The sequence below is a fragment of the Myotis yumanensis genome, unplaced genomic scaffold, assembly GCF_028538775.1.
Source record: "Myotis yumanensis isolate MYYU_CA2020_CCGP unplaced genomic scaffold, mMyoYum1.0.hap1 SCAF_34, whole genome shotgun sequence".
NCBI classification, from domain to species: domain Eukaryota; kingdom Metazoa; phylum Chordata; class Mammalia; order Chiroptera; family Vespertilionidae; genus Myotis; species Myotis yumanensis.
In genome coordinates this window covers 169039-184413 of record NW_027223785.1, presented here as the reverse complement: position 1 = coordinate 184413, position 15375 = coordinate 169039, and the positions used below count along the sequence as shown (strand labels likewise).

The 15375-nt window shown below is 44.0% G+C and overlaps 1 protein-coding gene across 1 annotated transcript; it reads right to left on the bottom strand.

Moving 5' to 3' along the window:
* Window positions 1–11972: 11972 nt before the first annotated feature.
* Window positions 11973–12749, bottom strand: LOC139000827 (zinc finger protein 154-like). The gene has a single exon (XM_070402836.1). The coding sequence runs from the start codon at window positions 12747–12749 to the stop codon at window positions 11973–11975; it is 777 nt and encodes a 258-aa protein (XP_070258937.1).
* Between the last annotated feature and the right edge of the window lie 2626 nt (window positions 12750–15375).

Below are 15375 nucleotides of genomic sequence, written 5' to 3'. Positions count from 1 at the left end.
GAGGAGGGATGTCCAGGCTGGAGAGCCCCCATGGGTTGAATATTAGAATTAATGGCTCTTAAATCATGTAAAAGCCTCCACTTTTTATAATTTTGGGGAATTACAAAAATAGGAGAATTCAAGGGGCTATTAGAAGGTTCTTTGTGCCTAAATTCTAACTGTTCTTTCATGAGTAGATGTGCCTGTTGTAATTTTCTCCCTTTAAGGGCCACTGTTCTACCCAAATAGGGGTTTAGCTTAACCAAGTAAAGGGTAGGGGAGATATAACAACGGTGGTCATTTCTAAAAAGGTGTCTGTAATGTTAGCCCCTACTTCAAAAGGAGCCCCTACTTCAAAAATTGACTGGAATTTGTAAGATTAGGGGTTATATGTAGCCAAATTGCCCAACTGGCCCTTTACAGCATAACAGGCTGAGAACTTTGTAATGTCTGGAAAACTTCCCCTATTGCCACTATCCTTTGATCTTGTTTTACTGTGGGGCATGAGGAGGGCTAATCAAGATGCATAAGGATAGAGCTGTCTGCCCCGGTATCCATCAATCTGGTGAACTTTTTCCCCTTGGATTTCTATAGTGAGGAGGGGCCTTTCCCTGGTTACTAGGTGATTCCAATAAACCCCTCGCTCTTCAGTACTGCCAAACCCTCCTTGGTTTCTCTCCTTTCCTAAAGCATTTGGGACCCAGCATGGTAGTAACCACAGCTGTGCGATCTTCATTTGCACAGGGAAAATATGCAACTGGATTTATCCCTGGTAATCACTATCAATCACTAGGTACTACTGTGACCCCTTTTAAGTTAAGGCTATAAAATCCCAAAATTATGCCTACTGTGCCTGGTGGCAGTGGACCCCAAATTCTCATAGGGACGCTTTTAGGTTCATCACCTTCCTTGAGAATTAGTTCTGTTTTGGTAAGTACAACCCTGGGCTCGCAGCAGTAGCTGCTCAGAGGGAGCAGACAGTGGAATTTCTGTCTGCCTCACGAAGGCCAGTCAGTTGTGTCCTGTTTTTTGTGAGGCCCGGGACTGGCCCCGCTGGGAGCTTCCCTGCAGTGGTGGTAATGAATTGCCATATTTGTCAAATTTAGATTTACATTGATTGGCCCAATGTTGCCCCTTATGGCAGCAGGCACAGACAGATGGGGCCAAGATATCTCAGCCCAGGAGGCTGGCATTTTAGTCCTCCAATCCTTTTTTAAATGCCCCCACTTTTTTTCTACATTGGTAACATTTGGAATCTTTCTTGCCCTTATTCCCAGCTTGAAGGGTTATGGCCAGCATCTGACTCAGGTGGGTTTCTGTTCCTACTAGCCACAAGCTCTGATACATTCCCCCACCCGTGGTGGCCTTTCCTCTGATGGGCTGTATAGCCTTTTGACAATCAACGTTGGCATTCTCATATGCCAGTTGTAGCAAGAGTATATGCGCAACCTGGCTATGACTGATCTGCTGGCAAATGGATTAAGGCGATTTACAAAAATCAACATAAGATCCCTGGGATCCCTGGTGTACATTAACAAAAGAGCCTTGCTGGGATCTGCCTTCTGGAATGCGCTCCCAAGCCCGTTGTGCACAGAGAGAGGTTTGGGCGAACACTTGTGGGTGCAGGTCTACTTGCTGTTGTACATTAACATATGGTCCCCATCCCTGGAGCATTGGGGCCATAATGTGACCAGCACCTGCTAAGTTATTTTGGTTAGCCTGCTGCTCCCAGACCTCATCATATTGTGCTCTCCATAATAGATATTGACTGGCATCCAGAGTTGTTTTGGCCCAAATCTGCCAGTCCCAAGGTGTCCTGTGATAATTTTCAGAAACAGCATTAAGGAGTCCTTTTGTAAATGGACTGTTGTCCCCATTTTCTCTAACACTTTTCCTTATTTCTTTTAAGGTGTTAAAAGAGAGCAGCTCATAAACTCTATTACCTTGTTGATTTTGCATAATTGGGCAAGCCAAAAGCTCTCCTTCTAACATGGCTTGCCTGACACAGGACCCCATAACTGAGGATCTAGTTCAGTGGTCGGCAAACTCATTAGTCAACAGAGCTAAATATCAACAGAGCAACGATTGAAATTTCTTTTGAAAGCCAAATTTTTTAAAGTTAAACTATATAGGTAGGTACATTGTTATTAACTTAATTAGGGTACTCCTAAGGTTTAGGAAGAGCCACACTCAAGGGGCCAAAGAGCACATGTGGCTCAAGAGCCAAAGTTTGCCAACCACGGATCTAGTTGATGAGCCTTCCCACACCAGAGGCGGAGGATCGGGAAATATTTCCTCCAGCGGTAGGGCTTTAGTATTACAAGCTCTACAGGTTCTGCTTCAGGGAAGCGGGGGGAGTAGTAAATTCTCCTGTAGCTCTGTAGGCTTTTGATCTTCAATATGAAATGGGCACAGTGCAGCTCAAATAAAGAGCCCACATAGTTAATGATGATAAGGGCACTCATTTTCTATGGGCTTGATTCCTCTTTAAATTCCTGCCCACTTGTTCCCAGAGATTAAGGTCTAGTGTTCCAGCATTGGGGAACCAAGGATTATAAATTATAACAATCTATAATAATAAAAAGGTAATATGCTAATTAGACCGGACAACCAAACAACCTTCCGGACGTCATTCCAGACATTCTTCCTGATGAAGCTGCAGCAGTGGGGACTGAGGCAGAGGCAGTTAGGGGCGATCAGGCAGGCAGGCAAGGAGTTAGGGGTGATGAGGCAGGCAAACAGAGTGGTTAGGGGCAATCAGGAAGGCAGGCATAGTGGTTAAGGATGATCAGGCAGGCAGGCAGAGTGGTTAGGAGTGATGAGACAGGCAGGTGAGTGGTTAAGGGTGATGAGGCAGGCAGGCAGAGTGGTTAGGAGAGATCAGGCATGCATGCAGGCAGGCAAGCAGTTAAAAGGCAGCAGTCCCAGATTGCTAGAGGGTTCAGGCTGGGCTGAGGGACACCCTCCCCCCAGAACGAATTTCATGCACCGGGCCTCTAGTTTTTAATAAGCCTGTTAGTTGTTCTTCTGTAACAGAGAGACCACTTGCTTTTAATAACTGTTTCAACATTGTGATATATTGCTGCTGTTCTGTGGACAGCTTTTGTCCCATTATGAAACCTTAGCTGAGAAAGAATTCCCTCGAACTTAGAAATCCCAAGTGGGCTCCAATGACTTACTGCACAGTTACTTTCGATTTTGAGGGTTCTGTTGTGTTTTGTTGTGTTCCTTGGTCCTCACATGGAGCACCACTTGCCAGGGCTGATCAGCAGACCCTACGCGACAGATAAATAAATTACTCAGACACTCGTTTCTGTGAAAGCATTGCTAAAGAACTGCTTGGCTATAGGCACCAAGAAGCCCTGTTCATCTACCTCCGTAGGCTTTTATTGTAACAACAGTTTGAACTAAAATTAACCTCTAGATACAATCAGCAGGGAACGTATCATTGAGAAAACATATGCTTCTACAAGGTCAGGTCTAAAGGACTAAACAGACAGATTCCAGCAAAATACCCAGGGGCTCAGACTTATTTGGAAAAGTCAAGACAGGGGCTGCCGCCTTCAACAAGGTCCCCCTAAAAGGCCCCCGACCTTTTGGAGAATCCTCTTTACAGATTTCCAACCAAGTCCTGTGCTTCCCTCCATTCCCCCACATACATCCATCCTCACATTCCTTCACAAGGATCCTGGACCATCTAGATCCTCCACCAATGCACATAATCCTTCACAAACATTTCCATTCCACACTCTATATTCCCTGTCAGTCATCAGAGTCTTCCCAAATTCCCCACCTTGCTACAGCCTGGGGTTCTATGAACTGACCCTGTGCTTAATCCATCCCTGGATCCTGAGATGGGACCTCCCAAGGGACACCAGATGCCTGTAAGAGAAGGTGAAGAAGGGGCTCACCTGGGGGGTGGAGGAGAAGAATATATTGTCCTCTACATCGCCTCTCTGGAGATTTCCTATTCACTTTCCCATTGGCTGGACCAACTCAGAGAGAAACCTACAGATAACACAAGCACAGAAACACACAGGTACAGAACACCCCCAGCCTCTGCTGGGCACTCAGGTGCCAGGCTTATGTCCAGGCTACAGGCTCACACAGGCCCACACAGTAGACATGGGCAATACCTTGAAGGGGAACACACACATACAGAGAGAGAGAGAGAGAGAGAGAGAGAGAACAAACAATTGGGGCCACCCAGACAGTGCCACAGGATACACACAATGGATATTCCTCCATATGCTGGCAGGAAATCCTATCATCAATCCTGTCCCAATAAACAACCTCTCTGCCCCGTCAACCTCACATCCCATAGTATATTGTCCCTCAGAGTCCAGGGTCTATCACCTTACTTCAGCAGTAGGGGTCTTCTCTGCACTGGCCAAACTTAAGGATGGGGACACCACCTGCATTACAGCCTTCCACCCAATGTGTTATGTTGAGACCAATTCTCAACTTCTGGAAATGCTTATATTGCAGAATGTTCTTGCCATTGAAAAAAACATAGCACCGTTATCCGGAAAATCCATGGTATCTCCAGGACTGGCTGGAAAATTACACAGAAATGTAAAAGTACAGAGATTCAAACAATGCCTGTGGGGCCCATGGGTGTGTGTGGGCCTGTTGAAGGTAGGTGAACTGATTTCAGGGCTTCAAGTATCAGGGGTTGCTCCTGAATACCTGGGAGAATTCTTAGCTCCTCAACCACTCAAATACAAAACACCTCAGTCTCAACTCCGGGCTGAATGGGGCAGAGACCACAAGGGGCATGTCCAGACCCAGAGCTTTTTCCAGGCACTTAGGGTTTAGTCTCAGGGAGCACAGGTATCATGATTCCCTGTGGGTGATTGTGCAGTTCAGCCCGTTCCTCACCCTCCTCACTGACAGCAGGGGACCCTCCCCTACTGTTCTCTCCTTCACTGTGTGTTCTGCCCGCATGAGAACCCTGCTGGCTGCTTCACCACAGGGTCCCTGGTCTGTGATGGTGTTCACATGTGTTGACTCATCTGGTAAAAACAAACAAACAAACAAACAAACAAAAACAACAACAACAACAAAAAACCCCCACACATATATATTGATTAGAGAGAGAGAGAGAATAATGGGGTAACTTCCATTTGTTGTTTCATTAATTTTATACACTCATCGTTTGATTCTTGCATGGGACCTGAGGGGGGAATGGAACCTGCAACCTTGGCATTATTGAGATGATCATTTAATCAATTGAGCTCTCTGGCCATGGCCAAATTTACCAGGGGTTTTAAATAAAATAAGTCACTAATGTATCTGAGAATAGATAGATATTAGAACTACCATGATGGCAGATAATGATAGAAGGCTGGGGTAGGATTCTTAAAATTTCTTAACTGTTTTCTTTATATGAATACTAGAGGTCTGGTGCCAGAAATTCATTCATGGGTAGGGTCTGGCTGATGATCAGCACTGATCAAGACTTTGGCCTGTCTCCTGGGGACTTCATTTATTCTGTGCTTCCCCCTGATGGTCAGTACATGTCATAGTGAGCAATCAAACTCCTGGTCTTAGGGTCAAACTCCCAAGGGGGCATTTTGCATATTAGACTTATATATATACTAGAGGCCCGGTGCACAAAAATTTGTGCACTCGGGGGGAGGGAGGGTCTCTCAGCCTATCTTATGCCCTCTCGCAGTCTGGGACCCCTCGGGAGATAACGACCTGCTGGCTTAGGCCTGCTCCCGGGCGGCAGAGGGCAGGCCCAATCCCTAAGTGCAGACCCTGGTCGGGCTCAGAGCAAAGCGGATTGGGAGGTTGCGATGCCACCCTCAGTCACACACAGGGTAGGGCTGATTGGGGGTTGGGGCACCACCCCCTGTCACAGTCAAGGCAGGGTCGATGGGGAGGTTGCGGTGCCAACCCCTGTCATGCACAGAGCAAGGCCAATCAGGGGATTGGGGAGCTCCCCCCTGTCACGCACAGAGCAGGGCCCATCAGGGGGTTGGGGAGCTCCCCACTGTCATGCACACAGCAGGGCCGATCAGGGGGTTGAGGAGATCCCCCCTGTCACTCACAGAGTAGGGCCAATAGGGGAGTTGGGGCACCGCTCCCTGTCACACACAGAGCAGGGCTAATCAGGAGGTTGGGGCACTGCACCCTGTCACAGTCAGGGCAGGGCCGATGGGGAGGTTATGGCTCTACCCGGTCACACAAGCCTCCTGTTAGTTTCAAGCTGCCTGGCTGCCGGTCGCCATTTTGGCTGGCAGTTAATTTGCATATCACCCTGATTAGCCAATGGGAAGGGTAGCAGAGTGACCCTAATTTGCATGTTTCTCTTTTATTAGTGTAGACTAGAGGCCCGGTGCACGAAATCCTGCACAGGCGGAGTCAAGCTCCCAGGAGAGGGGATGTGGGAGATTGGCCACTGGCCCTGCCCCTGATTGGGGATGGGCCGGTCAGGTGGGTGTGGACCAGAGTGCTGATCAGGCCAAGGACAGCTGAGGGGGAGCCTCGGGAGGTTGGCCGGCTGGCCTCGCCCCCATAGGGTCAGTTGGTCGGCCACAGTGCATGTCAGCAACTGGCCATTCTGGTCATTCCAGTAGTTCTGGTCGCTTGGCTTTTATATATATAGGCAGATATTTGAAATAAGCTATTATGCCCTGACCAGTTTGGCTCAGTGGATAGAGTATTGGCCTGCAGACTGAAGGGTCCCAGGTTCGATTCCAGTCAAGGACATGTAGCTTGGTTGCGGGCACATCCCCAGTAGGGTATGTGTAGGAGGCAGCTGATCAATGTTTCTAACTCTCTATCCCTCTCCCTCCTCTCTGCAAAAAATAAATAAAATATGTATATATATTTAAAAAGAAATAAGCTATTACAAAGGTAGATTATGTCATTGCAGCAGTAATTTCATGTGCCAATTAGGAAACACTGAAAAGGGGAGGAGGATTTAGTTTCAGGAAGGCAGGCATATATGGAAACATAAAAGTGCTTGTTAAAAAGTGTGTTTTAGTCCAGTCAATATTACTCAGTTCATAAGTACAACCTATGAACCAAGAAGTCAAGGTTAGATTCTGGTCAGGGCACAAGCCATGATTGCAGGCTTGATAAACAGTGTGGGGCATGCAGGAGTCAGCTGATCAATGGTTCTCTCTCTTCCTGATGTTTCTCTCTCTCTCCCTTCTCTGAATCAATAAAAACATTTTTAATATATATGTTGTTAAAATGTATGCTTTAAATTAATTACAATTATATCAAACTTTTAAAAATGTCCAACACTTTCCACTTGCCAATAATTCAGATGTTTTATTATAAACTAGAGGCCAGGCGCACGACATTTGTGCACCCGGGTGGGTGGGGTGTCCTTCAGATTGGCCTGCACTCTTTCACATTTGGGCATCCTTAGCGTTGCTGTGGAGGCAGGAGGGGCTCCCGCTACCACCATTGCACTTGCCAGCCTTCAGCCTGGCTTCTGGCTGAGTAGCACTCCCCCTGTGAGAGTGCACTGACCACCAGGAGGCAGCATTGAGCTTCTGTCCCCTGGTGGTCAGTGTGCATCATAACAACCAGTTGTTCCGCTGTTCGGTCGATTTGCACTTTACCCTTTTATTATATAGGATTTTCTTGAGGACATTCACTGTTACTTTATCAGTATGTTGAAAATAAAATATAACGATGTACTACTATAATATCTTATCATGTTCATGCCCAATGCCATTGTTCTGGCAGTTTGAACCTGGTGATGATGAAAGTATTTACACCAGGGAAATTGACAAATACTACAAACCCAGACTTCACTTAAAGTATTACTAAATGCTTAGACTTAAATAATACTGGTGGAGAATGTTAACAATGCAGATTAAACTTATTAGTGTAGGTTACAAGTGGCTATAAATTGTCCATAGGATAAAAGTTGAGAAAAACAATTTTCTTTCTAGAATTGAAAATCAATGGTTCCATATGGCAAAGAAGTCACTTGAGTAATTGAGGAAGGAGAGAAACTCAAACACATGTCTTAGATGCTGCACTGTCCTCCTATTGGTAAGAATAATAAATTAAATTAAAAAATAGGCAAAAGTTCCTGAGCAGACATTTTAGCAAAGGAGATGAAGACGGTGTAAATTAAAGCAAGAAGAAATGCTCACTATCAAAAATTCTTAGGGAAATGTTATCAAAACAAAAACTAGTTAATAGTATACTCATTTACTGGCCTACTATTTAAAAAAATAACCGTCATATGTGCTGCCAGGGTAATGTAAAACATGAAATTTTCATTATTGTGGGTGGGTAGGAAGGCAAAGGGAATGACCATTTTAGATCACAGATCTGCATATCTTAAAATGTAACATATTCACTGACACTGCAACAGTTAGATAAATAAAACATACACCTGTAGGAAGAACTGAATGCAATATTCCCAGCAGTTTTATTTATAAAACCCCAAACGTGGAAATAACTGAAACCATATACAGATCAATAGATAAAGTGGTTATCCATAGAATACAACATTATTAGCAATAAAAATTAAAGTTAACTATTTACATAAACATTACTGTTGAATCTAAAAATACCTGTGTAGCATAAAGGAAGCCAGTGTTTGTTAAAAAATTATACACCTTATAGTGCCTTTAAAATTATGGAAAATATGAACTTATCTATTGTAAAAGGAGGTAAATCAATGGCTATATGGAGAACTGGAGAATCCAAAAGATTACAAAAGGGCAAGAGGTGAACACAGGGTGTGCAAAAGTAGGTTTACAGTTGTTAGTATTGAAAATAATACAACAGTTAATAAATAATAATAAAAGAATAAAGTCTCCATGGCTACTGTTTCTTATTTTTTTGGGCATGATCACGTTCACTGAAAGGTCATTGGTTTAATTCCAGATCAGGTCACATGTGCACCTGGGTCTACAGTAGTGGGCATGCAGGAGGCAGAAGATTGATATTTCTCTCCCTCTGCATCTTCTCTCTAAAAATCAATAAAAATAAAAATTAAAATATATAAACCTAGATGCCCAGTGCACGAAATTCGTGACCAGGTAGGGTCCCTAGGCCTGGCTGGCAATCAGGGCTGATCGGGGCCTTCCTTTCCTAGCTGCTGGCTGCTGGCCAGGGCCTTCCTTCATTCTGCGCTGCCCCCTGGAGGTCAGTGCCCATCATAGCAAGCAATCAAACTCCTGGTCTCCCGTTCAAACTCCCCAGGGGACACTTTGCATATTAGCCTTTTATATAAATAGTTATTTAAAATAAGAAAATAAATTCTGTGTTTTGCATACTCACAACCATAAGCATACTTTCGCCCCACCATGGGTACGGGTAACAGAGAAGCATATTTTACATGTGATGGTTTCTGAGCTTTATTCTTACGTTCAACCTCACCAAATAGTGCACATTAGAAAAGTGCTTTTTGTTGCATGTCAGTTATACATATACCTAAGTAAAGCCTTAAAATGTGGTTCCAAATAAAAACACAGATATCCCTCTGTTGTTAGAAAATTAAGTGGAAACTCTATACAGATATCACCATCTCTCTCCTCATTTCCTGAGAGAATCATTGTTGCCTCAGTGGCAGCAAATATTGTCAAGAAGTGAAGACTACTGCCATCAGAATGATCAGGAATGCTGAATTGTCAAAAACACATAATCTGGGACTAATCATACGATGATCCTTCCTCTAGCCTTGAGTTCTTGTTGTGATAACCTTGAGGTGCACACCATAGAGTAGTGGTCTCAACCATCCTAATGCCGCAACTCTTTAATACAGTTGCTCATGTTGCGGTGACCCCCAACCATAAAATTATTTTTGTTGCTACTTCATAACTATAATTTTGCTACTGTTATGAATCATAATGTAAATATCTGATATGCAGGATGTATTTAGGCAACCCCTATGAAAGGGTCTTTCGACCCCCAAAGGGGTCGCGAACCACAGGTTGAGAACCGCTGCCATCAAGGGACTCAAGGGAATCTCCAAAACCATGAGATTCTTTTCACAACCAATCACTTCAGCTACACAAAGAACAAACAAGCCTCAAAACTGGGTCATTTGTGGATAATGTTCAGAAGAGTCAATTTTCATCCAATATTCTGCCGTCTCTTCCACTCACTATGAAAACAGTGTTTGTGCCAGTATTACTTGCACTTCACAGTGCTACAACAAATGAAACCAGCCTAAGAAATTTCACACATCATGGCACAGGGCTCTTTTACAGCATTTAAGACATACTGTGAACAGAGAATATAATTCATATTGTTCACAGAGCACAACAAAGGACTCTTCTTCTGGGTGATCTTTGACCTCACCAATAATACAGGCACCAGGCTAAAAAATTAGAATCAAAAACTCATGCAGATTTTCGTTAAAGGACTAGGTTAGCAATACAAAATATACCAATATTGGACAAAGAGTGATTTCTTTCCATTATTATGTGCCTTCCAAAACTCAGAATGTTTGGGACCCCACCATATCTGTTCCCCTATGCATGTGACAGATCACAAATATCTTTTCAAATAATCCCATGCAGTGAATATAACCCACAAAATTAAAGGTGAAAAAGCAAAAAACACCTTTACTAAAAGATTATAAACCAGAACAGAGGACAGCAAGCAGTTTGTAGGTTGGTGAATTAGAACCTAAAATTCCTCAGAGGATAATGTTAGAACAATGATAGAAGCACAAAAAAGGAATCCTCTTCTGAGGGACCACTGACCTCACCAACATTAGAGGCACCAGGCTGCAAATTAGAACCACAAAGTTATGCAAACTTTCTTTCATTGCCTTGGTCAAATGTATAATATAAGCCAATATTGGACAGAGTGATTTTTCTGACATTATTATACACTTTCCAAAGAACAGAAAGTTTGGGACCCCACCATATCTGTGATGATTGATCACAACATTCGTACCAAATCATCCAGAGTGAATTTTTTTTCTTTTTTTAATTATCCATCCATCCATCCATCCATTCACCCACCCAACCATCCATCCACCCACCCACCCATCCATCCACCCAGCCAACCATCCACCCATCCATTCATCCATCCACCCATCCATCCATCCACCCACCCCTTCATCCATCCACCCATCCATCCATCCATCCATCCATCCATCCATCCACCCACCCACCCAACCATCCATCCATCCATCCATCCATCCATCCATCCATCCACCCAACCATCCATCCACCCACCCAACCATCCACCCACCCATTCATCCACCCATCCATCCATCTATCCACCCACCCATCTATCCATCCATCCATCTATCCACCCAACCATCCACCCACCCAACTATCCATCCACCCACCCAACCATCCATCCACTCATCCATTCATCCATCCATCCATCCACCCACCCATCCACCTGTCCATCCAACCATCCATCCATTTACCCATCCACCCATCCATCCAGAGTGAAATTTTTTAAAAAATTAAAGCTACGAAAGAAAAAACATCTTTACTAAATATCATTAACCAGAATCAGAGGACAGTAAGCAATTTTCAGGTTGTTGAATTATAAAGTAAAACAATTCATAAAAGCATAATGTGAGACCCACAATGTCCCTGAATGTGGTAGCACTCCTTAGCTTAGGATATGTAGTCTGGACAAACCTTGGGTCAGATGCATTTTCTAGTCAGAGAGAAAGGAATGAAGATCCTGTCAAGAGCTCGGAGTAATCGGAATTTTCCCAAGCACAAGTGAGAACATAGAATACATTTCCCCTGAGCACACAGGGTTTGTGACTGTTCACTCTTCAGGTGAGCCAGGTGGTAGAGGTGAAATTTCTTCAGCCACACATGCTCACTGTGACATCAATCTGGTGTTAGATTTGGGCATGTTAGCAAGTGCAATACAGCGCCTTCAAGCTTCACTTGTACCCGAAACTTATGAGGAATCTAACAGAGTGTATGTTCCATTAAAAGGGGTTTAAATTTAGGAAAATAGGTCCCAAAGAGTTGCCTTCAGTGTTGTTATTCTAAGTGAGAAAAATAAAAGCATTCCCTGAACGTTTAATACATCTCTCCAGTGTGAACTTTCAGGTGTTTAATAAGGTTAGATTTTTGGCTAAAAGACTTCCCACATTCAGTATACTCATATGGCCTTTCTCCAGTGTGAACTCTAAGGTGTGCAGTGAGATGAGCCCTTTGCCGAAAGGACATCCCACATTCTCTACATTCATATGGCTTTTCTTCACTGTGAACTCTGTGGTGTTTTTCAAGGTAAGACTTATCACTGAAGAACTTCCCACAATCACAGCACTCATATGGCTTGTCGCAACTGTGAACGCTCAGGTATTTAATAAGGTTAGATTTTTGGCTAAAAGAATTACAACATTCAGTACACTCATATGGCTGCTCTCCAGTGTGAACTCTGAGGTGTCCAGTGAGGTGACTCCTTTGACTAAAGGACATCCCACATTCTCTACACTCATATAGCTTTTCTCCAGTGTGAACTCTCTTATGTTGAAAGAGGTTAGAGATTTGTCTAAAAACTTTCTTACATTTGTTACACTCATAAGTAAGTTCTCCAGAACAGACACCCTGAATTTTAACAACTTTCAGGTCGTTGCTGCCAGTGTTTTCACATTCATCCCCCTGATGAAGATTTTTTCCATCAAGAAATTCCTGGGAAATCCCACTGCCACAGTGTAGTTCCTCAGGGTTGGAAGTGGCCTGGTGCTGGGGAAACTCTGAGTTGTATTTAAAGTCTTCTCCAACCTTCCTGCTGGTTGAAGGCACTGAAGATAAATAGAAGCTGCACCTGTTCACAAAGGAGGCCCTATCCATAGCTTATTTCCATGGCCCCTTTCCACATTCATTCCTTTGTTGCTGGTGAGGGTTTTCACTGAAACAGACGTATCCAACACGTGCGTCACTACAGAATGCTTTCTGCTTAAAATATGCTACATCTGACTCAGTCAGGTGCAAAATATGTTGTAACACAGAGAAACACCGCTTACACAGAAGGGTTTTCTGGGTTGCTGGAGCTGTCTTAAAAGCCCTGACCTGTGACTCTCCTTGTATAGATACACTTTGACCAGAACAGGCCTACTTATCATCCATGTTATGCCAACAACCTGAAAAGTGAGAAACGATGAGGAAATGAATATTGAATGTGGTGACAGGGGGAATTTCCATTGCAAAGGTGTGTTATGTATCACAGTTGGTACATGCAATTCTCTGAAAATAAGAGATATGCAGAAAGGATTAATAAGAGGCTCTTGTAACTTTCTTGGCTAATGAAGATCATAAAACAGAAAGGCCTTGCCAGATATATGACACAAAAATGGCAAGCACCACATGGATTAGAATATGGAGCTCCAGCTAATCCTTCAACTAACAGCATTTAGCAGGGCTTGTTGACTGGGGAAGGGGACAAGCTGAGCAAGAGGTTGGTTCCGTCTTACTCCAAGTAAAATTCAATAAAGGAGTAGCTGGTTTCGAGGACTAATTACCACATATGTGCACCTCATAACACATGTGCACGTCAAAGTTGCAGATGATTGCAGAGGCACCAGTGCAGAGAAACAGGTGATGAAGAGGTGAGCAGTCATCACTGGGCCAGAGCTACACAGCTTGCTATAGTATTCAGGGAAGAGAATATTACAAAAAATTGAATGAAAGCCTTAAAAGAACAGCCCATAGTTCATGTAAGTGAAGACCATAACATGACCCAGGTTGCCACAAAGAACCGTTACCCAGAGAAAGAGTACAGAAGTTGAAGCCATGCATATGGACACTGTCAGCCTCCCATGAAGAGAAAGTGCAAGCTGGGACCTATTAAGCTCACTTCAAGACTCCTCACTGTTTCCTTTACTTTTTGAGGTAACAGGTGTTAGGGATGTTCATGGAGACCTTGTTCAGGGCTCTACATCCAGCTCATCCCTGGCAGCCACAGCACATTTGACAAGGCAGTGGGTAAAATGACCAGAGGCCATGTTCCCACTGTGGGAGAGAGAAAGCTTTGCCTGAGGAATAAAGGAAGAGAGGTCATCACCTCAGGACACTGGGAGAACATCAAGGTCTTACCTACAGATGACACAAGTGCAAACACTTCCAGCATCACATCATAGTATAGAAGTCTCTGAGCCTCATCAAAGAGCCCCCATTCCTCCTGAGAGAAGACAATGACCACATCCTCAAAGTTCATATCCTGTCATAATGGGGACAGTACAGCCCAAGATCAGCTTCACTCCTAAGATTCTTAGTCTGTCATACTCCCCACCCTTCACATCCATCTGCTCTGTCCATTCCACACATCAGAGAAAATACCAGGCCTTCATCCCATGAAAGCCATTGTCTTCTTATATTCCTACTGACATTTTCTCTTCTCACTATAACAAAGGCAGATAAGACACCTGAGCTATGGACTCCTGTGTACACCACACTGACTTTTATCAACAGAATGGGTGTCAAAACCATAGGTTAAAGAGAGATGCTGGCCATAAAGATAGTGTGAGTGATTTGATACTGGTCTTGTCAGGCAATACCCTCATATTGTTTCTCAAAGACACCAAATACATGGCATCACACTGCACCCTCTTGATCCCAATCCCAAGGTACTGAGGCCATGGCTTTGCACTACCTGTTGCTCAGAGTTCTTTGAACAACACTTCTCTCACACAGCTTCCTTCTCAGAAGCACAACTTCAAAGGTAATGCAAATTTGCTGTGGTGAGGACAAATTGTTTCCTAATCACTTTTTTCCAAAACTATAGTTCACCACATCTATAATCTCTTACCCCTTACCCTTCTCCCTTACCCATTCCAGTGGAGATTTTGAAGCCTGGGTAATACTGATGTAGGCTATCTCATTCTTATCAACCTGTGTGTCACCCCCAACAACAAAAGGCAGTTGGTTAGTTAAATGGCAACGAAGCTCTGTACCTAGAATGTAGCACCAAAACACCCCTCTTTACAGGCAATCACCCTAAAAGTCACTGTATTGGATCATCCAGACAACACCAGAAATGGACTCTCTCGTCATTCACTCTTATGTCAATGTCAGGGTGCTGTGGTCATCAATTCACATTCCCTCTTCAAGTGCACATCACTCTTTTCCACACGTGGCTCACACCTGCACTCCCTCAGCCCCAGCCCCCATAGTGCTCTCCTTGGCCTCTGAGTTAATTCAGCATTTGTTGTCCAGAGAATGCTTGCCAACATCTCTCACTTAACTGCAACTCAAGTCCCACACCCGATGGCATTCTGACCATGCCCAGTGAGTTTCACAGATGACCACTTGAGCCTCTAAGCTAATACACAAGACTGTCTGCAACTCTCCAAAACCAGGCCACACCAAGGGTCACAACAAAACCCTGGTGAGTGTTTAGAGAAGTTAATATGTACCAGCCCTAGTCTCACTTTTTTGGAATAACTCTTCAGCCTCTAAATAATATCAGGTCCACTCATCT